A 23,979-nucleotide genomic window follows, 5' to 3' on the forward strand; every position below is an offset into this window, starting at 1 on the left:
TATCTGGGTTCTCATCCATTAATAGCGTTCTTACCTCCGCGTGGTGTTTGACCAGGGATCTGACGTTCAGCTGCATGATGGTAAGCGACGTTTCCTTCCTTTGGTGCTCTTTCTGGCTGATAGGGCGTGGTACAGGTATGACCAGATTACAGTTTTTACAGTGGAGGGCGGTTCGACCAATGCAGCCCTCTAAGTTGTAGCATCTAAGGCCAGGGTTAAGTGACCACAGTGTATTACTGTCGTATGCGTATGACTTTTGGACAGGGGGTCTGGCGAGAGGCGAGGACTTGGCGAGGACGGGCGAAGACGGGCTTGCCTTAGGCGCGCCCGCTGCGCCCGTCCGCTGCGCGTCCGGTGATTGCACATCCTTTAAGGCTGAAGAGGGGAAGGGTGGGTGTGGCCTGCAGGTAGGCGTGGCCTCTGTTCCTCGCCGTGAATGGCGGCAGAGCAGTTTGTTTTGGTGGACTCGGTGCAGCGAAGGGGTCGCGAGAGTGGAGAGAGAAACAGTGGAGGGAGAGACAGTGGAGGGGGAGACAGTGGAGAGAGAGACAGTGGAGAGAGAGTGGACAGAGTTGATAGAGAGAATGGAGAGAGTGGAGAGAGAGTGGAGAGAGAGAGAGAGAGAAAGTGGAGAGAGAGAGAAAGTGGTGAGAGAGAGAGTGGAGAGAGAGAGAGAGAGTGGAGAGAGAGTGGAGAGAGACAGTGGAGAGAGTGGAGAGAGAGAGTGGAGAGAGGAGAGAGTGGAGAGAGAGAGAAAGAGAGTGGAGAGAGAGAGAGAGAGAGGAGAGAGAGAGAGAGAGAGTGGAGAGAGAGAGAGAGAAAGTGGAGAGAGAGAGAAAGTGGAGAGAGAGAGTGGACAGAGAGAGAGAGTGGACAGACAGAGAGTGGAGAGAGAGTGGAGAGAGAGAGAGTGGTGAGAGTGGAGAGAGAGTGGAGAGAGAGTGGTGAGAGTGGAGAGAGTTGAGAGAGTGGAGAGAGAGAGAGTGGAAAGAGTGGAGAGAGAGAGAGCGGAGAGGGTGGAGAGAGCGAGAGTGGAGAGGGTGGAGAGAGTGGAGAGAGTGGAGAGAGAGAGTGGAGAGAGAGAGAGTGGAGAGAGAGAGAGAGTGGAGAGAGCGAAAGTGGAGAGAGAGAGTAGAGAGAGTAGAGATAGAGTAGAGAGAGTAGAGAGAGAGTAGAGAGAGTAGAGAGAGAGAGTAGAGAGAGAGAGAGAGAGTGGAGAGAGAGTGGAGAGAGACAGTGAGAGAGAGACAGTGGATAGAGAGACAGTGGAGAGAGAGAGCATGGAGAGAGAGAGTAGAGAGAGAGTAGAGAGAGAGTAGAGAGAGACAGTGGAGAGAGAGAGAGTGGAGAGAGTGTGGAGGAAGAGTGGAGAGAGAGTAGAGAGAGTAGAGAGAGAGAGAGACTAGGAGAGAGTGGAGAGAGAGAGTGGAGAGAGACAGTGGAGAGAGAGAGTGGAGAGAGAGAGTGGAGAGAGAGAGTGGAGAGAGTGGAGAGAGAGAGGAGAGAGAGAAGAGAGAGACAGCTAAGAGAGAGAGAGAGTGGAGAGAGAGAGTGGAGAGAGAGAGCGGAGAGAGAGAGAGTGGAGAGAGAGAGAGAGAATGGAGAGAGAGAGAGAGTGGAGAGAGAGAGAGTGGAGAGAGAGTGGAGAGAGAGAGAGAAAGTGGAGAGAGAGAGAAAGTGGTGAGAGAGAGAGTGGTGAGAGAGAGAGAGTGGAGAGAGAGTGGAGAGAGAGTGGAGAGAGAGTGGAGAGAGTGGAGAGAGAGAGAGTGGAGAGAGGAGAGAGAGAGAGTGGAGAGAGAGAGGAGAGTGAGACAGTAGAGAGAGTAGAGCGAGTGTAGAGAGAGTGGAGAGAGAGTAGAGAGAGAGAGAAGGGAGAGTAGAGAGAGAGAAGGGAGAGAGAGAGTAGAGAGAGTGAGAGACAGTGGAGAGAGAGCCAGTGGAGAGAGAGCCAGTGGAGAGAGAGAGAGAGAGTGGAGAGAGAGAGAGAGTGGAGAGAGAGAGAGTGGAGAGAGAGTGGAGAGAGAGTGGAGAGGGAGTGGAGAGGGAGTGGAGAGAGAGTGGAGAGAGAGTGGAGAGAGAGTGGAGAGAGTGGAGAGAGTGGAGAGAGTGGAGAGAGAGTAGAGAGAGTGGAGAGAGAGTAGAGGGAGTGGAGAGGGAGTGGAGAGAGAGTGGAGAGAGAGTGGAGAGAGTGGGGAGAGAGTAGAGAGAGTGGAGAGAGACTATCGAGAGAGTATAGAGAGAGAGAAGGGAGAGTAGAGAGAGAAGGGGGTGAGTGAGAGGCGGTGGAGAGAGAGACAGTGGAGAGAGACTGGAGAGAGAGTAGAGAGAGTGAGAGAGTGGAGAGAGAGACAGTGGAGGGAGAGACAGTGGAGGGGGAGACAGTGGAGAGAGAGACATTGGAGAGAGAGTGGACAGAGTTGAGAGAGAGAATGGAGAGAGTGGAGAGAGAGTGGAGAGAGAGAGAGAAAGTGGAGAGAGAGAGAAAGTGGTGAGAGAGAGAGTGGAGAGAGAGAGAGAGAGTGGAGAGAGAGTGGTGAGAGAGAGTGGAGAGAGTGGAGAGAGAGAGAGTGGAGGGAGGAGAGAAAGAGAGTGGAGCGAGAGAGGAGAGTGAGAGAGTAGAGAGAGTAGAGAGAGAGTAGAGAGAGTGGAGAGAGAGTAGAGAGAGAGAAGGGAGAGTAGAGAGAGAGAAGGGAGAGAGAGAGTGGAGAGACAGTAGAGAGAGTGAGAGACAGTGGAGAGAGAGCCAGTGGAGAGAGAGAGAGAGTGGAGAGAGAGAGAGAGTGGAGAGAGAGTGGAGAGGGAGTGGAGAGGGAGTGGAGAGAGAGTGGAGAGAGAGTGGAGAGAGAGTGGAGAGAGTGGAGAGGGAGTGGAGAGAGAGTGGAGAGAGAGTGGAGAGAGTGGAGAGAGTGGAGAGAGAGTAGAGAGAGTGGAGAGAGAGTAGAGAGAGTGGAGAGAGAGTGGAGAGAGAGTATAGAGAGAGTATATAGAGAGAGAAGGGAGAGTAGAGAGAGAAGGGGGTGAGTGAGAGGCGGTGGAGAGAGAGACAGTGGAGAGAGACTGGAGAGAGAGTAGAGAGAGTGAGAGAGTGGAGAGAGAGACAGCGGAGGGAGAGACAGTGGAGGGCGAGACAGTGGAGAGAGAGACGGTGGAGAGAGAGTGGACAGAGTTGAGAGAGAGAATGGAGAGAGAGAGATAGAGTGGAGAGAGAGTAGAGACTGACTGACTCAGAGTCTGAATACTGACTGACGGAGAGACTGACTGGCTGAGAAACTGACAGAGAGAGAGAGACTGACTGACTGTGAGAGACTGACTGACTGAGAGGTAGAGAGGCTGACAGAGAGAGAGAGAGACCGAATGACAGACAGACTGACAGAGAGAGAGACTGACAGACTGACTGACTGACTGAGAGAGACTGAATGACAGAGAGAGAGAGACTGACTGAGAGAGAGAGAGACTGACTCATTGAGAGAGAGAGAGAGAGAGAGAGAGAGAGAGAGAGAGAGAGAGAGAGAGAGAGAGAGAGAGAGAGAGAGAGACTTTGATGGAATTGGGGTCACAGTGTGTATGAAGCTATGCAATGCCTCTTAAGATTGTGGTTCCGTGAATTCTGGACCCATGTCATAAACATGTTCGTAGCATGATGACTTTGGTATCAGCAGACCGAAAATGACGCGTATGCTATATACAAGTATTTTCGGCGTATTCGAGTGACAAGATCACCCTGAAATCAGAGATTCCGTCCTGAACCCTCGGGTTCCATTTTGTGCATGGCAGCCATTTTGTGGTTGCCCTCACATAGGCTTATGACTAATGCCGAACGAGTCCTTGGGACACATACACCTTTAGCTGACTTCTGCACGACCTGGGCAAGCTGACTCCACTGCCCGAAGCCAAACCTGTTCGGCCAGTTCCTTTCCCAGTGGCCGCTCGAGATTAGAATCAAGGCACAGCATACCATAAACCCTTCATTGCACACAACTATGTCTAATCTTACTTACACCTGTCTCTGTTCTTTACTTTATGGCTTGCTTTACGAGGAGGAGGTGCCCGATTTTATTAGGGGTCCGTCGATATCTGATGAAAAGTGTTTGGCCTTGCCGGGTAATTGATTGTGGGCTGGACAAACTGAAAATTATTATTATTATTATTATTATTATTTAAGAAGCTTATAAAGCGCGCAGCTACCCCCGTCGGGGGTGTCCCGGCGCTAAGAGAACAAGTAAATCACCAGAGAAGGCAGCCAGGGTCCTACCATCCAGCCTAGTGCTGCAGAGGCACTCCTAATCAAAGTTGGGTGAACAGCCAGGTTTTTAATTTGCGTCGGAAGATCTGCTCTGACTCGGTAAACCTAAGGTCCAAAGGGAGGTCGTTCCAGTATTTAGCCGCCGTCACACGGAACGTTCTGCCACCACTCCGGGCGATCCTAAATCTGGGAACAATCAGTAGACATAGGCTTTTTCAGTACTGGTTCCCCAGTTGTGGAACAGTCTGCCTGGAGGGTTGCGCGAAGAAGGAAACCTCCTAAGATTCCGAAAGAGCTTAAAAACACTATTGTTTAGGAGAAGCCTGAGCATAGCATAACCGGAATGCTGCTCTTTGCTCTGACTTCGTTATGTTGTTGTCCTGTACCATCTTTTCCTGGCGCTTAGAGGCCTGCAGGTGATTAGGCGCGGTATAAAATTAAAATAACAATAACAATAACAACAATAGGCTATTGGATCTTAGGTGTCTTTCTGACTTAGATAGTTTGAGTCTTTTGCTCAGGTAGGTTGGGCCGATTCCGTGAATGGCTCAAAAGGCAAGGGTCAGGATTTTAAACTGAACCCTTCGGGCGATTGGGAGCCAGTGTAAATCATTCCGATATGCTTTAACCGAATTGCGGGTAGGGATGTTTCCAATAAGCCTAGCTGCCGCATTCTGAACGATTTGCAATCGGTCAATGAGATAGAGGGGGGCTTCAGCATATAGGCTGTTGGCGTAGTCCAGATGTGCCGTAATGAGAGCATGGACAATTGTTTTGCGGGAAGTCTGAGGGAGGTAAGGAAAGATCTTCCTGATCATGCGCAACTTGCCAAAGCAAGCTGCGGTGACTTTGTTAACCTGAGCTTTACATGACATGGTGTTATCAAAAAGGAAGCCGAGATTACGGGCTGACTGTACTGGATTGGGAGGGGGGTTCAGCATGGTAGGCCACCACAAGTTGGCTGGGGGGGCTGATTTCTGACTAAAAAAGAGCACCTCAGTTTTGTCTGTATTTAGGGCCAGATGATTAGAAGCCATCCAGGTACAGATGTTGCCAAGGCAGTTACGAAAGTTGGAAAAATGCGAGTCAGAATGGTCTCTAAAAGAAAAAACGAGCTGAGTATCATCAACGTAAGAGACCACTCTGACTCCCCATGATTCGACTACCCTGCCAAGAGGGCCCAAATACACGTTAAACAAAAGAGGGCTTAAGGCGGAGCCCTGAGGCACACCGCATACAAGGGGTTTGTCCTCTGATTCAAAAGGACGCAGAAGTACCCTTTGGGATCTCCCTGAGAGAAATGATTTGATCCATGCCAAGGCCGTGCCTCCAATCCCCAACTGCTGAAAATGGGCTTGTCATAATGAATCTGCTTTTCTTTATCGTAGAAATATATGAATGGTCAACTGTAAAATAAGGAATGTTTGCCTAAGGCACAATATTTCGTATAAAAGGGATGGCTTGCTTTGTAAGATTGAGCAGTCTCCTGAGAACATACACCCTGTTGTACTTCTAGGATACCTGTTACTGGCTGCAGCCAATAAATTCGATCTTTGACTTCACCAAGAAGACTCTGTGTTTCTGTAGTGTGAGACAGGAGAACTCGAAGTCTTTGGGTGTGTTCCCTGGCACCGCTGGGTTCTTAAAAACCCAGTACTTCAGTTGGCGCCCAAAGTGGGGCAATTTCAGCGGTACTGGTCCAAGCCAGAGGTTCGTGAGGAGCTTCTTGTGAAATTCTGGAGGAAGGCCACCCACTTCATCGACCCCTGTATGTTGTCGTGGTCTGATAGTCTTTGCTGTGAGGTTCCCCGCTTTCCAATGGCTACGAAGGACTGCTGCCCTGACTAGCCCCCTGTCTTGGACCCTTTTGATGATTTGTAGAGCGAGAAGATAGACGAGTCTTCTGGTGACGTCATCGATACCTCAATTAAGTATGAGTGGAGCGTCTCCCAGTCCTTAGTTTTGGTTCTTAGTTTGGTTATCCCTTTGGGATCGCTTTGATTTGGAACTTGCAAGTGCCAAAGCCGAGGGACTCGTGTATTCACGAGACTATCGTATTCGATAATCCTTTGAAGTTTGAAGCTAGACTAGTGAGCGAAGATGTTTGGTCTTAGCAGACTTGGAAATTTGTTTTGTCTTGGTTGTAATAGGGATTCCCGCTTGGAGGACTCATGTCCGGTTCCTCCGATTGGAACTCCAACATATGAGCTTTATGTGAAGCATGACGTAGGCCCCATCACATATAATGAAGTATGGATCCGATACACCAGGAAGGATGGTGTTCTAAAATGGCCCCAATATGGTAGTTTTGACACAGATATTTTAGATAATCTAGAGGTTAGACTTTTTAAGAAGAAAGCCCGGCCGGCGATGTTTGACTCTTTCCGCCTATGGCGAAAAGAAGCTAAACAGAAAGAAATTAAATTAGCGCAGAAAAATAAAAGAGAAAAGGGTATCTCGATATTGCAAGCTGCTATGCAGTATAAAGATAACGAAGAAGAACAAGAGAGTGAACGGTTGCACAGGCAACTTAAAATGGTGATTGATAAGTGCTATCCAGCTTTACCTAAACTGCAAGATAAAAAACAGGACCTTGAGAAAGATCCTTTGATGTCCCACCTGTTAAGTTTGCCGCCACCTTATGCGTAAAGTGCTAAAACCTTTAGTTGCGCAACCTGCGCAACCTCCACAACCTCTGATTGTTTTACCTCCTGTTATCGTGCCACCACTAGCCCCTCTTCAGCTGGCTCCTACTATTCTGGTGCCGCCTTCTCAAGGGCCGCTGACTTTGCTACCTGCTCCGTCTTTAATTTCCACGACTTTTCCAACTGTTCTCGCTGCCTCCTCTGCTACCGCTCCTACATTGGCTTCCTCTCAATCCGCTTTATCACCTGTTCTGTCAACTTCTCCTTCTGTTCGACAGAGAATGACAGATACTATTACTAGCCTTCTAACTCCTCTTTTTGGGTCACTAGGTATGACCCCTGTTTTAGAGCGTAAACAATTACGTAGCCATTTGCCTGGTTCCAAAGAGCGAACAGTGTTGGATAATTTAGCACGTAAATGGGTTACTAATACTTCGAGGTATGATCTAGAGTCTGTTATGGATCTTTTCCGGCAATGGGAAGAACCAAAGCAGAGATATGTCTTTGGGATGATGTGTACTTTCCTTCGTGAAGAATGGGAAGATGGTGATTTGGGACAGACTCCGCCAGAATTGTTCCGTGTACAATACGAGTTTGCGAAAGGTACGATTATAGGTCCTAATGTTGAAAAAGCAGTAGCGACACTGCTTTCGTTTAGGAGTGAGTCTCCTTCTCATCCATTATTTGAGCCTGATCCTTCTGTTAGGAGGGACGTGCGACAATATCCAATGAGGGAAGTTCCACCAGTTTGGAGAGAAGGGAACCAAAATGCTGTTCCATCTATTTTGCCTCACTTTCAGCGTGTTTGGGTACATGTTCCATGGAAGAGAGCTGAAGTTTTGGCTCTTAAACAAACCTTACCTGACCCTCGTAAAAATCCTGCAGGGTATTATAAGGAATTATCACAGACCGCAGACTCATGTATTATGAATCTAGCTGATATAGACATGTTGTTTGGAAATGTGGTTCCACAGCCTTTTTGGGGTTTGATTCGTCACACGGATCATGCGCAGGAGTTAGGTGATACCTGGGTTAATATTGCTGCTGCAGATGACAGACAAGTTGGTGGTGCTAAACGTGAGCCTTTTGTAGCAGAACTTCCTGGTAGGATCGTTAATTACATGAAGACTTTAATGCCTGCTATGCGAGTGAATTGGGATAAATTGTCTGCGTGTAAGCAGAAGAAAGATGAAACTGTGTCCAATTTCTTTAGTAGGTTTGAAGAAACTTTTATCAACCACAGTGGTCAAGATATGAGTACAGAAGGTGGTCAACGGTTGTTCGTTGACAAGTTAGTGCACAATTTGCTTCCCGAGCTGGGTAAGAAATTGAAAGATTCAGAGATTTCTTGGGCCGTTTCCTCTTCAGCACAGATATTGGCTACGGCGCAGTACTACGAAAATAGAGATAAGGATGAGAAGGATAGAGCAGACAAGAAAACTAAAGAGCTGAAAACGAAGGTTCTTTTACAGCAGGCGTATCCGCCTCGTAGTAACCAGCGTGATTATCAGCAGCCTCTGCTAGGACGACTCAGTACTATGCTGATGACTACTATGCAAAAGATGAGAATATGGAAGGTAATGATTGCTAGGACAGCCATAGACAAAGAGAGGGAGTTGTTTCAGTTCCAGTAGATCAGAGTGGACCTTATGTTGAGGTGATTACATCAGGTGTGTCAGAGCCTTTTCTGTTGGATACTGGTGCTACAAAGAGTTCTATTATGCACTCTAAACTCCCTGGCGCACCTTTGTCTGGCGAGATGAATGTTTCAGTAGGTTTTTCTGGCGCCCCGGTTAGGAACCCGATTTTTAGTCCTATGTCCCTTTCTGTTGGACCTTGTGAATTCGAAGCACCGCTTATTCTGACGACAGGTTGTGGTGAGAACTTGTTAGGATTGGATCTGTTGAAAAGATTGTATGCGACATTGTATTGTTCTCCTTCAGGAGTACAACTTACACTGGGTAAGAAAGTGGTCTCACCGATGTATTTGTCGAAGGATGAACTTCCGACAGAATTGTCGTTTCTTCCGGATATCCTTTGGGCTACTGGTCCTAATGATGTGGGTCTTTTGGAAATACTGCCATATGTTGTGACATTGAAAGCCAATGTTAAAATGCCACGCATTCCCCAATACAAGATCTCTAGCGAAGGTGAAAAGGCGTTGCTAGCGATCATTTATGATCTGATTGAAAAAGATGTAGTTGACGAAACAAGAGGCAACGTTTGCAATAGTCCTGTTCTGCCTGTTTTGAAACGTACCGACCCTTCTCAGCCACCTGTTTACAGGTTTGTGATTGATCTTAGAGAGGTGAATAAAATAGTTGTGCCACAATTTCCAGTTGTTCCTGATATCACTGCCCTATTGACTATGATTCCAGCTTCCGCAACTTGGTTCTCGGTGATTGACTTGAAGAATGCTTTCTTCAGCATCCCGATTGCCGAGGAGAGCAGGGATATTTTCGGCTTCTGTCTAGGAGGTCGAAGCTTCCGGTTCAAACGCGCTCCTCAAGGCTACTGTGAAAGTCCATCAATATATAGTCAGACTTTAAAAACACAGCTTGATACGATTGTTTTACCTGATGGCGCTACCCTTATTCAGTACATTGACGATTTGCTAGTTGCTGCAGATACTGAGGAGATTTGTAAAGAAGCCACGTTGTCGTTGTTGCGTCATTTGTCTGATTTACATCACAAAGTGTCTCTTTCAAAATTGCAATATTGTCGACAAGAAGTGACCTATTTAGGTCATCTCTTATCGAAGGAGGGAAGGAAACTGACCCCAGAAAGAATTCAGGCAATTGCAAAATTGAGTGTGCCAATGACACAGAGAGAAGTGCGTGCTTTCTTGGGTATTACATCATATTGCAGACAATGGATACCGAATTTTTCTTTGCTGGCCAAACCTTTGGTAGCATTGACCTGTAAAGATACACCAAATCCCCTTCCGTGGTCTGAAGATTGTCAGAAAAGCTTTTCCGAATTGCATGATGCATTGTGTTCGGCTCCTGTGTTGGGTACCCCCGACTACAGTAAGCCCTTTACACTGTATGCCCATGAGAAAGAAGGATGTGCATTGTCAGTGTTGACACAGTCTTTTGGGGACAAACAGCGTCCATGCGCATATTTTTCGTCGACTTTGGATCCGGTAGCTAGAGCTTTGCCGAGTTGCTTGAGAGCCACAGCGGCAGCAGCTGTTTCTATTCGACAGTCTGCTGGTTTGGTGATGAATAATACATTGATTTTAATGGTTCCACATGCAGTGGACACTTTGTTAAACAGGACCAAGACACAGCACTTAACTAGTGCTCGATTGTCAGGTTACGAGTTGACACTTTTGGCGAGTCATGTGCACATAAAGAGATGCAACACGTTAAATCCAGCTACGTTGTTGCCGATTGTAGCAGAGAGTGATGTTTCTGAACAGCATGATTGTTTTCTCAGGACAGAAGAAGAAACGAAAGGGAGAATAGGTCTTAAGGACACTCCTCTTGTGAAGTGTGATGGTACCTTATGGGTGGATGGTTCATGCTTCAAGCTTCCAAATGGTGATACGACTGCGGCATATGCTGTTACGACTTTGCATACGATTGTTTAAGCTGCACGTATCCCACAAAATTCAGCTCAAGCAGCAGAGTTGATTGCACTTACGAGAGCGTGTGTGTTGTCGAAAGGAATGAAAGTGACCATATATACTGACAGCCAGTATGCGTTTGGTGTGGCTCATAGTTTTGGACGTTTGTGGAAGGAACGTGGGTTCCTTACGTCACATGTGACAAAAATACAGCATGGTCAATGGTGAATGAGCTCCTGGAGTCGCTTACCTTGCCGTTACAAGTGGCGATTATGAAATGCAGTGCACACAAAAAGGTTACCGACGACGTTGGTCGCGGTAATGCATTTGCAGATGAATTCGCAAAAGAAACAGCAAGGGATGTGATGAGTCGAATGTATGTTGCAGGCCCTGCAAGATGGGTTGGTGACGTTGGAATGTGTGAGGATACGATAGAGAGTGTGAAGTCGATTCAAGCTGAAGCTACAGAGAAAGAGTTGAGTGTGTGGAGAGAGAGTACGGGTAAATTGGATGCGAATGGTTGTTGGGTTGAGCTGTCAGAGCATCAGCGTTGGTTGCTACCCGATGCGTATGTGCTTGCAGTGGTTACAATGGCACATGGAATGGCTCATACCAGTGTGAAAGGGATTTGTAAGTTGTTGGCTCCAGTATGGCAAAATGCTGGAATTCCTAAGTGTGCAGAGAATGTGGTCAAGAATTGCATGGTGTGTCTGAAATACAATCCTGGTAGGGGAACCCCAACTCCAGCTGGTCATTTTGCACCTCCTACGTATCTGTTCGAGGTTTTGCAGCTAGATTTCATCCACATGGAGAGGTGCAACAACTTAAAATACGTACTCGTTGTTGTTTGTGCCTTTTCAAGATGGGTGGAAGCATACCCCCTAAAAGAGAACACTGTCTTATCCACAGTTAAAGCCCTTGTCAAAGAATTTTTCCCTAGGTTTGGTTTGTCGAGAATTGTCTCGAGTGATAATGGGAGTGAATTTGTGGGTCAAGTTATGAAGAAAGTATGTGAAGGGCTAGGAATCCGGCAAAAGTTTCACGCTGCAAATCACCCCAATCAGCTGGATTAGTTGAATGCTATAATGGCACCCTCAAATTGAAACTGGCCAAGATACAAGCAAGCTCTGGCCTTAAATGGCCCGATGCTTTACCATTAGCACTTCTATCGACAAGAATGACTGTGCATTCACGAGTGGGACTTAGTCCTTACGAGATAGTATTCGGCCGCCCGGCCAACATATGGCGAGTGCCAAGGCCGGCAAAATTCAGCGACCTTGAACACCCTTTACTGCTTGATTACTTGTATGATTTGACGGCTAAATTGCGTGTTTTACACCAACAGGTTCACGATACTTTGCCTCAGGTGTCTGAAGATTCAGGGCACATCATCGATCCTGGATCATGGGTCCTAGTCAAAAACTTCCAGCGGACAAAGAATGATCAGCCCCGTTGGACCGGCCCCCACCTAGTCCTTTTGTCAACGAGATCAGCCGTTCGAGTGGAAGGAAAGAAGAACTGGATCCACGGCGTACATTGCAAGAGGGTCCCTTTGCCTCTGCCGTATGACCGGTGGGTCCAGGAGGGTATTGATGACTCTGAGACTGAGACTGTGCCTCGTTTTCTGCCTTTCAGCGTTGCACGTGTAAAAGGAACAAATTCTGAACGTGAAAGTGACAATCTTTTGCAAGAAGCTGTGCCACCGTCAATTCGATTGGACACTACAGAGCCTGAACTTCTTTTCCAAGACCAAACCTTATCTGGAAAAAGCCGTTATAATCTGAGGCCAAGAACTATGGACAAATAAATTCCTTTTCTTTGCTATTTTTGAAAGTGCAGCTCTCTCATCTGAGAAACTTTTTATTTTTGTTTTTCGAACCACCATCCGGGTTCAGCTGTAGGGTCGTGGTTGCCCAAGTCTCTGGGGTACAGCCAAAGACGTTAGGTCGATGGTTCCGGTTGGTCTAAGGGAGTTGCCCTGGACTGACAGAAGCATTCCTTAGCATAGAACACCCTACCACCGCGAGCAGCAATTAGAGAGGATGGAGTTTTTCGAGATGGAGAGACCTGCCAAAGAGATGAACTTTAAAGCTAAAATGTGTATAATGATGACCAGGAAACGTTTTTTGATGTTATGCATTTTCATGTTGCTTAGTGTAATGACGTTTTTAATAGGATATATTTTATTCTCTTTTCAAGTGACATTTGCACCCACTACACCGCCCATACCTCCTTCTACTGTTTCCTCGCATTCTTTTCATCCTCTGCCTGAACATGAGTCCGCTAGAAGATTAGAGTTCGTTAATAACTCTTTTGTTCAGCTTTTGCACCAACATCAGCTAGTAGTGAACACGACTAACTGTTGGGTGTGTGGTCTTATGCCTCATACTACTGATAAAGGTATTCCTTATCTGGTCCTGCCATTCAGCCATAATGTATTTACAACAAGGGGGGGTGAGGGACAGAGTCTCTGAATTAAACAGAATACTCTCACCCAGTCAAGAGATCAGGGCTAGATCAAACACCGTTTTTTAGCTCACTGCACCATCCCAGTTTCAGAACCTGGCTGTATGCAAATTAGTCTGTTCCTGTCCCAGTGCATGATGGGAACAGGGCAAACCAAACTACAAAAGCCAATTCTTACACTGGGAAGGAAACAAGCTACCGGGGACCGGTTTCTGGCATTTCAGCCGTCTTCGGCCCGGCTTGCTTGAATCCTGATGGTGCAATGAGCAAGGGACTCACATCTGAGTATACCCTTCCACGCTTAGGGTGGACAAAAATATTTACAACAAGGGGGGGTGAGGGACAGAGTCTCTGAATTAAACAGAATACTCTCACCCAGTCAAGAGATCAGGGCTAGATCCAACACCGTTTTTTAGCTCACTGCACCATCCCAGTTTCAGAACCTGGCTGTATGCAAATTAGTCTGTTCCTGTCCCAGTGCATGATGGGAACAGGGCAAACCAAACTACAAAAGCCAATTCTTACACTGGGAAGGAAACAAGCTACCGGGGACCGGTTTCTGGCATTTCAGCCGTCTTCGGCCCGGCTTGCTTGAATCCTGATGGTGCAATGAGCAAGGGACTCACATCTGAGTATACCCTTCCACGCTTAGGGTGGACAAAAATATTTACAACAAGGGGGGGTGAGGGACAGAGTCTCTGAATTAAACAGAATACTCTCACCCAGTCAAGAGATCAGGGCTAGATCCAACACCGTTTTTTAGCTCACTGCACCATCCCAGTTTCAGAACCTGGCTGTATGCAAATTAGTCTGTTCCTGTCCCAGTGCATGATGGGAACAGGGCAAACCAAACTACAAAAGCCAATTCTTACACTGGGAAGGAAACAAGCTACCGGGGACCGGTTTCTGGCATTTCAGCCGTCTTCGGCCCGGCTTGCTTGAATCCTGATGGTGCAATGAGCAAGGGACTCACATCTGAGTATACCCTTCCACGCTTAGGGTGGACAAAAATATTTACAACAAGGGGGGGTGAGGGACAGAGTCTCTGAATTAAACAGAATACTCTCACCCAGTCAAGAGATCAGGGCTAGATCCAACACCGTTTTTTAGCTCACTGCACCATCCCAGTTTCAGAACCTGGCTGTATGCAAATTAGTCTGTTCCTGTCCCAGTGCATGATGGGAACAGGGCAAACCAAACTACAAAAGCCAATTCTTACACTGGGAAGGAAACAAGCTACCGGGGACCGGTTTCTGGCATTTCAGCCGTCTTCGGCCCGGCTTGCTTGAATCCTGATGGTGCAATGAGCAAGGGACTCACATCTGAGTATACCCTTCCACGCTTAGGGTGGACAAAAATATTTACAACAAGGGGGGGTGAGGGACAGAGTCTCTGAATTAAACAGAATACTCTCACCCAGTCAAGAGATCAGGGCTAGATCCAACACCGTTTTTTAGCTCACTGCACCATCCCAGTTTCAGAACCTGGCTGTATGCAAATTAGTCTGTTCCTGTCCCAGTGCATGATGGGAACAGGGCAAACCAAACTACAAAAGCCAATTCTTACACTGGGAAGGAAACAAGCTACCGGGGACCGGTTTCTGGCATTTCAGCCGTCTTCGGCCCGGCTTGCTTGAATCCTGATGGTGCAATGAGCAAGGGACTCACATCTGAGTATACCCTTCCACGCTTAGGGTGGACAAAAATATTTACAACAAGGGGGGGTGAGGGACAGAGTCTCTGAATTAAACAGAATACTCTCACCCAGTCAAGAGATCAGGGCTAGATCCAACACCGTTTTTTAGCTCACTGCACCATCCCAGTTTCAGAACCTGGCTGTATGCAAATTAGTCTGTTCCTGTCCCAGTGCATGATGGGAACAGGGCAAACCAAACTACAAAAGCCAATTCTTACACTGGGAAGGAAACAAGCTACCGGGGACCGGTTTCTGGCATTTCAGCCGTCTTCGGCCCGGCTTGCTTGAATCCTGATGGTGCAATGAGCAAGGGACTCACATCTGAGTATACCCTTCCACGCTTAGGGTGGACAAAAATATTTACAACAAGGGGGGGTGAGGGACAGAGTCTCTGAATTAAACAGAATACTCTCACCCAGTCAAGAGATCAGGGCTAGATCCAACACCGTTTTTTAGCTCACTGCACCATCCCAGTTTCAGAACCTGGCTGTATGCAAATTAGTCTGTTCCTGTCCCAGTGCATGATGGGAACAGGGCAAACCAAACTACAAAAGCCAATTCTTACACTGGGAAGGAAACAAGCTACCGGGGACCGGTTTCTGGCATTTCAGCCGTCTTCGGCCCGGCTTGCTTGAATCCTGATGGTGCAATGAGCAAGGGACTCACATCTGAGTATACCCTTCCACGCTTAGGGTGGACAAAAATATTTACAACAAGGGGGGGTGAGGGACAGAGTCTCTGAATTAAACAGAATACTCTCACCCAGTCAAGAGATCAGGGCTAGATCCAACACCGTTTTTTAGCTCACTGCACCATCCCAGTTTCAGAACCTGGCTGTATGCAAATTAGTCTGTTCCTGTCCCAGTGCATGATGGGAACAGGGCAAACCAAACTACAAAAGCCAATTCTTACACTGGGAAGGAAACAAGCTACCGGGGACCGGTTTCTGGCATTTCAGCCGTCTTCGGCCCGGCTTGCTTGAATCCTGATGGTGCAATGAGCAAGGGACTCACATCTGAGTATACCCTTCCACGCTTAGGGTGGACAAAAATATTTACAACAAGGGGGGGTGAGGGACAGAGTCTCTGAATTAAACAGAATACTCTCACCCAGTCAAGAGATCAGGGCTAGATCCAACACCGTTTTTTAGCTCACTGCACCATCCCAGTTTCAGAACCTGGCTGTATGCAAATTAGTCTGTTCCTGTCCCAGTGCATGATGGGAACAGGGCAAACCAAACTACAAAAGCCAATTCTTACACTGGGAAGGAAACAAGCTACCGGGGACCGGTTTCTGGCATTTCAGCCGTCTTCGGCCCGGCTTGCTTGAATCCTGATGGTGCAATGAGCAAGGGACTCACATCTGAGTATACCCTTCCACGCTTAGGGTGGACAAAAATATTTACAACAAGGGGGGGTGAGGGACAGAGTCTCTGAATTAAACAGAATACTCTCACCCAGTCAAGAGATCAGGGCTAGATCCAACACCGTTTTTTAGCTCACTGCACCATCCCAGTTTCAGAACCTGGCTGTATGCAAATTAGTCTGTTCCTGTCCCAGTGCATGATGGGAACAGGGCAAACCAAACTACAAAAGCCAATTCTTACACTGGGAAGGAAACAAGCTACCGGGGACCGGTTTCTGGCATTTCAGCCGTCTTCGGCCCGGCTTGCTTGAATCCTGATGGTGCAATGAGCAAGGGACTCACATCTGAGTATACCCTTCCACGCTTAGGGTGGACAAAAATATTTACAACAAGGGGGGGTGAGGGACAGAGTCTCTGAATTAAACAGAATACTCTCACCCAGTCAAGAGATCAGGGCTAGATCCAACACCGTTTTTTAGCTCACTGCACCATCCCAGTTTCAGAACCTGGCTGTATGCAAATTAGTCTGTTCCTGTCCCAGTGCATGATGGGAACAGGGCAAACCAAACTACAAAAGCCAATTCTTACACTGGTAACTCCCCGGTAGCTTGTCTCCTTTCTGGTAAAGAATTGGCTTGGTAGTTTAGTCTGCCCTGTTCCCATGATGCACTGGGCCAGGGACAGACTGATTTGCATATAGCCAGATTCTGAGCTGGGATGGGGCAGTGAGATAAATAACGGTGATGTATCAAGCCCTGATCTTTGGACTGGGTAAGAGTGGTCTGCTCAATTCAGACACTCTGTTCATCACCACCCCCTTTTGTAAATCGATTTTGGCCACTATAGGTGTGGCAGGGTATGCTCAGACATGAGTCCCTTTCTCACTGCTCCATCAGGATTCAAGCAAGCCGGGCCGAAGAGGCTGAAATGCCAGAAACCGGTCCCCGGTAGCTTGTCTCCTTTCTGGTAAAGAATTGGCTTGGTAGTTTAGTCTGCCCTGTTCCCATGATGCACTGGGCCAGGGACAGACTGATTTGCATATAGCCAGATTCTGAGCTGGGATGGGGCAGTGAGATAAATAACGGTGATGGATCAAGCCCTGATCTTTGGACTGGGTAAGAGTGGTCTGCTCAATTCAGACACTCTGTTCATCACCACCCCCTTTTGTAAATCGATTTTGGCCACTATAGGTGTGGCAGGGTATGCTCAGACATGAGTCCCTTTCTCACTGCTCCATCAGGATTCAAGCAAGCCGGGCCGAAGAGGCTGAAATGCCAGAAACCGGTCCCCGGTAGCTTGTCTCCTTTCTGGTAAAGAATTGGCTTGGTAGTTTAGTCTGCCCTGTTCCCATGATGCACTGGGCCAGGGACAGACTGATTTGCATATAGCCAGATTCTGAGCTGGGATGGGGCAGTGAGATAAATAACGGTGATGGATCAAGCCCTGATCTTTGGACTGGGTAAGAGTGGTCTGCTCAATTCAGACACTCTGTTCATCACCACCCCCTTTTGTAAATCGATTCAGCCATAATGGTTCTGTTTGGGCTTACAGAACGATGTTCATCTATCCTCGTGAAGTCCACCCCCTACGTTCTATAAAAGACAATCCAAAGAATAGTGCTCTAGTTAAGGTTATAGTAGATATGATTAGAGGAGCTACTTCCTATGAGACTATCCCGAGAGATGAGACACTAGCGTATATTGGATGGAACGTGACTGGATATGGAGTTACTCTGAATGAGAACCAGCGAGCAAAGAGATCCTCCCTGATTTGGATTGTACCCCATCAGGGTCACCTATGTCTGCAAGGTAATGGCAAGAATCCCAGAGCTCAGTTAGGGAAGAGTATCTGCACTGAGACATATGTTTTTGCGTCTCAGACTTCCCCTTCGTTCCTAGCAGCTAAAGGTACCTATTTCATCTGTTATGATAGAGCCTACACATGGTTGCCCCCTAACTTCTCGGGCACATGTTTTGCTTCGTTCCTGTTGCCTCCCACCTACACAGCAGCGGCAGATTACCACAAGACAAGGGTAGTTAGAGGTGTCTTCAGCAAGGAAGACATTGCAGGACAAGAATTGGGAGATTTCTTGGAGGGTTTTCTGCCGTTTTGGGGACCTATGGTTAACAGCAGGAACATAAGGCAATTAACGAGGGTGGTTGAGTCCACCGTAGTTGAAACTGCCGGTGCCCTTAGTAACCTGACTGCTGAGCTCCAGTCGAATCGTCTTATGACTCTTCAGAACAGAGTTGCGTTAGATGTCATACTTGCAGACCGAGGTGGGGTATGTAAAGTGATCCAATCCAGTTGCTGTGTTTTCATTCCGCATAACGCTCCGACAGTGTACGAGGCCATTTCCAAACTGCATAAGATCTCTGAATCTATTCATGTGGGTAAAGGAGATTGGTCGTTGATGGGATGGTTCTGGGAACTGTTATCTGCCTGGGAATGGAAGATTCTAATGGTCATTGGGATGATCTTAGCCATTCTTTTCCTGTTCTGTCTGTGTGTACAGTGTGCTCCTGCTATATGTGGCCTCTGTGCTACATCGTGTCTAAGGAAACCTGTATCAAGGGACGAGCTAAGTCATAGGATGATGCTACAGCAACATCTCAATGAAGTTATGAATATAGACCTGGACTCAGATTAGCCTGAGTGTGGGTTAATTGCCTATGTAAGGGCAAAAGGAGGGTCTGTGGTTCCGTGAATTCTGGACCCATGTCATAAACATGTTCGTAGCATGACGAATTTGGTATCAGCAGACCGAAAATGATGCGTATGCTATATATGAGTATTTTCGGCGTATTCGAGTGACAAGATCACCCTGAAATCAGAGATTCCGTCCTGAACCCTCGGGTTCCATTTTGTGCATGGCAGCCATTTTGTGGTTGCCCTCACATAGGCTGATGACTAAGGCCGAACGAGTCCTTGGGACACGTATACCTTTAGCTGACTTCTGCACGACCTGGGCAAGCTGACTCCACTGCCCGAAGCCAAACCTGTTCGGCCAGTTCCTTTCCCAGTGGCCGCTCGAGATTAGAATCAAGGCACAGCATACCATAAACCCTTCATTGCACACAACTATGTCTAATCTTACTTACACCTGTCTCTGTTCTTTACTTTATGGCTTGCTTTACGAGGAGGAGGTGCCCGATTTTATTAGAGGTCCGTCGATATCTGATGAAAAATGTAGGGCCTTGCCGGGTAATTGATTGTGGGCTGGACAAACTGAAAATGGGCTTGTCATCATGAATCTGCTTTTCTTTATCGTAGAAATATGTGAATGGTCAACTGTAAAATAAGGAATGTTTGCCTAAGGCACAATATTTGCTATAAAAGGGATGGCTTGCTTTGTAAGATTGAGCAGTCTCCTGAGAATATACACCGTGTTGTACTTCTAGGATACTTGTTACTGGCTGCAGCCAATAAATTCGATCTTTGACTTCACCAAGAAGACTCTGTGTTTCTGTAGTCTGAGACAGGAGAACTCGAAGTCTTTGGGTGTGTTCCCTGGCACCGCTGGGTTCTTAAAAACCCAGTACTTCAAGATTGCTATTGTCTACTAATAAAAATGTATTATCAAAATGTGCTCTTTGTAGTTACATCTGCTTTTGAAATACTGCATTGTAGCTTTGTCTAATGTTTTAAAACGGAAACGAGAAGGAGCAGTGAATGCACTTTTTCCAAAACTGAACAATGAGTGGGCCCGATGTTGTATATCATGACAGGAGTCTGCATCAGGAAACCCACCTAAAATTGGGCAAACTTCCCTGGCGTACTGATGGCAGGGACCCTGTAATACATGGACCACCACCTATGATAGCCTGCTGGCAGACTAAGCCCAACCTTTAACTCCACCATCCAGTGTTACTTATAACGGCTGTATTGGTGACAGTGGCGTAACAATAGCCTGCATCCCCTGCAGTATGGCGGGTCGCTGGCCTGAGAGCTCTAGACTGGCGCGGAGGATGGGAGGGGGGCCCCCTCCATGTAGTTTGCAGGGGGCCCCCTCAAGTTTCGTTACGCCTCTGGCGGGAGACAGGGGCCAGAGGTACTGCCCAGGAGATGGAAGGGCGTGAGGGGGCAGGGGGGGTGTGTGAGAAGGAGGAGGGGTAACCTGCTATGGGGCAGGAGGGAGGAGACGGGGTAAAGCAGGTCATGGTGTCATCATAGCACAGTAACCTTTCCGTGAGATGTCTGTCGTTTCTTCTCAATCCTCCTATTTGATAGACAGTGAAGATAACACCAGTTTGTTGGTGCTCCAAGCCTTACCTGCGCAGTGTCGAGTATAGGCACTTGACACCACAGGAGGACTACTGTAAATATTAGTGTCCAATAAGAACAGACCAAGTTCCCTATCATTGCTAAAGATTTGTAATGGGCACAGCTACCCCAAGTGGTTTCCCGGTGCAGAGCAGAAAGGGAGGATGCAGAAGAGCCTTGGATAGAAAATTTGGGATTAAAATTGGGAAAGAGCCAAGTCTCCCAACCTTTACCTAAGCATTGGCATAGCCAATAGGTCTCGCCTTTGGGACCTTATAAGTGTTTAGCCATTCAACAGTTGATGTTGCAGAACCTAGGATATTGCGCTGCATAACTAAATACTTAGGTCCCAAAAGCGAGACCTATTGGCTATGCCAATGCTTGTTTCTGTACAAGCATGCCACATTCATGTGTCAGCGAATCTTGTACATACATCGAGTAACCACCCATAGGCTACAGATATTGAAAGTTTGCCTGAAAACCTTTGGTATCCCAACAAGCCACAGTAGTGTGTTTGTTTGCAGCAAATGCCCTTCTCTCCATGGAAACACATAAGCAATGCACAGTGCCAATGTCTTTTAGAGGTTGAGGGGGTACCCCCTTGCCAAACTCTGGCTGAGGTATGCTGTACCTCCTGTGTCCCTCTGTTGGTGGTATTCTTGTGTTTACATTTTTTACCTATTTTCAATTACAAGACCACATGTCAACCTTTTGCGTATTTGAAAGTTGAATTGAATTTGTGACTGTTTTCACCGACTTCCAATGTCCTTTGCCGATCCTATAAAAGGCAGACACGTTTGTTCCAAATGTGGAAGCAAGCCCACAGGATCATCAGTCAGACTATTTTTTCCCCTGACCCTTTGAGCAACGGGGTTTTTATGGTTTTTAAAGTAATTTTTGCCACTTCCCTAAAATGATACACCCAGCGCCTGCTTTTGTTCTCTTTTCTCCTTTCTTTTAATTTATAATCCCGGCTTGTTTAATGCTGAGGTGAGACTACGAAAACAGCCAGCAGGCAGCTAACCCCTCCTGCGTCCTTCAAAACACTATAGTGCATGAAGGTGGCCCTCAGCCACCACCCGTGTGCAGTCCCTGAGGGAGCCCCTGAAGCTCCCCCCTCCGCACTGCGGGCTGTTGTTACGCCACTAGATATTTCTTTAGGTCTATATTTTCACCCCCACATCATGGTAGAACATTGTGTTGACATTTAGATCTACGCACACTAAATTCCATTCAAAAACTATATGAGTGGATACAGGAAGCTTTTGATATCCTAATACTACTAAGAACAACACAACAGAACAAAAGAAAACTGAAAATACAGAGCTAAAAGAGATATAAAGGCAAATTAGAAAGCTGCAACGCACCTGGCTCAAAACAAACACCAATCAAGACTTACTTCACCTACAGAAACTTAACAGATCATACACGTCAGCTATCAAAAAAGCTAAGAAAAAATACTAGTCAGACAGAATTCAAAATGCTAAATGTGCAAATAAAGAATTCTATAACACCAAATTTTGTAAACCAAATTGCCTCGAAGAAGCTCATCCCATTACTCAAGATTTCACAGACAAACTGGCAAATCATTACAAAACCAGATCAGACATGTTGGACTTCTATTTAAAACAAAGAAAAGCACCGACCCTTTTCCAAAAAGAACTCCAAGATTAGGCTAACCTAGCCTCTGCATTCCTTCCAACAAATACCACACAATGAATTTATGGACCTCGGCAAAGCAAGCAGGCCTGCTGGCAGCCCTTCTTACCCATGTCCACCATAAACCTTCACGAAAATTCTTCTAACTACCTCTGCTGCCACACCAAGAAGAAGAATCAAAAATTCTTTAACTACAGGAATATTTCCGAAGATTTAAAAAAAGTCACACATACGCCCATTACTAAAGAAAACAAATCTGGCCCCTGTAACCCTGACAACGGCAGACCAAATTACAAATTGACATTTCCAGGGCAAACTGATAAAAAGAGCAGCATTCACCCAGATGTCACAGTTAATTTTTTTTTATCACTACACCCAGGGCTAGCTAAGAGGGGACTGCTCTTGACTGGATCTCACCCAACCTTTAAAACAGAACTAATGTTATACATACTCCACTTTTCTCATCCAAACCGTACTCCACAAAAGCAGGGGCCCCTCAAGGCTCGATCATCTCACCCATGATTTTCAACATCTACATGAATTTATTACCAGCACTGATCAATCAATTTCACCTCACGTGCTATAACTATGCAGGTGACATGTAAATACTCCTTAAACTGGAAAGCCCCAAAGACACTGGAAACTCACAAATTTTCAGGTGCCTCAGAGGATGGCAGTGGATGACGTGGAGCCATCTCAAACTGAATGCTTTCAAAACAAAAATACTCATGTGGCGATTAGAAAAATGAGGACCCACTCGCTGCCTGACGATCTGAGAACACTGCCTAAAGTGTCTAAGGGAGTAAGAAAGATCCAGAATTACCAAGGACGACAACCTATATATGTGTACCTAGATACATGCATTCCTTTGTATAAAAATGATGTTTATAAATATATAGATATTTGATAGTTCTGCTTAACAAATGTACATATTACTCATGGTTATATCATTCTGTGTTTACCATGTAAATAGGTCACAGCATAAATAAGTTTATTTTTATCATAACTATTTATCTACAATTGCTTCGCTATTGGATTACAAAAAAAATATTAATTAGAAAAACAAATAAATTAGCTCAAAGTACAGCACCAATTAGAAAGTCTGAGTTTATTAAATACAACTTAAATGTACATATGTTACTTTTCTTATATATACATATCTTACATGTACTTATGGATCTTTATATTTATTACTTTACTACTAATTCAGCATCACCAATACACTACCCTATATATATCATCCTATACCTCTCTCAATGTTTCCTCTACCTCCACTGTCTGACTCATCCCAACCCCCATTCTACTACTATGATCCCCAAAATAAGCCTTTCTAGACTCTTTCCTGCTCTACCCCTCCTTGCATCAACTCAAACTTCTTTCAATATTGAGATCTCCCAAATAAGCACTTTTTAGACTGGACCTGGACCTGCACCTCATCCAGCACGGTCGCTCCCCCCACGCTCCCTGATCCCAGCTCCTGTTGACGATCTGGCCTGCTGGTGGTACCGCTTCGAGACTGCAGAGCTGTAACTGCTTATTTATTTAATTTAGCCTCGCGCTGTGTTTTATTTATTTAATTTAGCCTCGCGCTGTGTTTTATTTATTTAAATAGCCTCGCGCTGTGTTTTATTTATTTAAATAGCCTCGCGCTGTGTTTTATTTATTTAAATAGCCTCGCGCTGTGTTTCATGTATGTAATTTACCTAGCGCAGTGATTTTGTTATTACTTGTGCTTCAGGCTGGGAACTGGTTTGTGCCCCCGGTGCCCTGGTGCATCTGCTGCCCCTGCCTTACTCTCCCTTTGACCCTCCATCTTGTTGTGTGTTCCCTGGCCCGCCCCTCCTCCCTGCTACCGCCTCCCAGCTGCTGCCCCTCCCACCCACGAACAGAGTGCTCCCTACCTCCTCTGACGCGCTGTGATCACCTGGACCTCATCCAGCACGGTCGCTCCCCCCACGCTCCCTGATCCCAGCTCCTGTTGACGATCTGGCCTGCTGGTGGTACCGCTTCGAGACTGCAGAGCTGTAACTGCTTATTTATTTAATTTAGCCTCGCGCTGTGTTTTATTTATT

At 46.6% G+C, this 23,979-nt stretch overlaps 2 protein-coding genes across 3 annotated transcripts in view; one reads left to right on the forward strand and one right to left on the reverse strand.

Annotated features, from left to right (window-relative positions):
- Positions 1-23,979, reverse strand: part of LOC147724831 (fucolectin-like) — a 122,640-nt gene that overhangs the window by 77,251 nt on the left and 21,410 nt on the right. The window lies entirely within an intron of this gene.
- On the forward strand, positions 10,817-20,197 carry LOC147724833 (syncytin-B-like). The gene is made up of 2 exons (XM_086966325.1): positions 10,817-12,886; positions 17,510-20,197. The coding sequence occupies exon 2, from the start codon at positions 17,541-17,543 to the stop codon at positions 18,633-18,635; it is 1,095 nt and encodes a 364-aa protein (XP_086822451.1). The 5' UTR covers positions 10,817-12,886; positions 17,510-17,540; the 3' UTR covers positions 18,636-20,197.

The sequence above is a fragment of the Lissotriton vulgaris genome, chromosome 4_1 (assembly GCF_964263255.1).
Source record: "Lissotriton vulgaris chromosome 4_1, aLisVul1.2, whole genome shotgun sequence".
NCBI lineage: Eukaryota > Metazoa > Chordata > Amphibia > Caudata > Salamandridae > Lissotriton > Lissotriton vulgaris.

What these genes read in the sequence shown, in the direction of transcription:
- LOC147724833 (XM_086966325.1), top strand. Translation starts at nt 17,541, where the DNA reads ATGTTCATCTATCCTCGTGAAGTCCACCCCCTACGTTCTATAAAAGAC.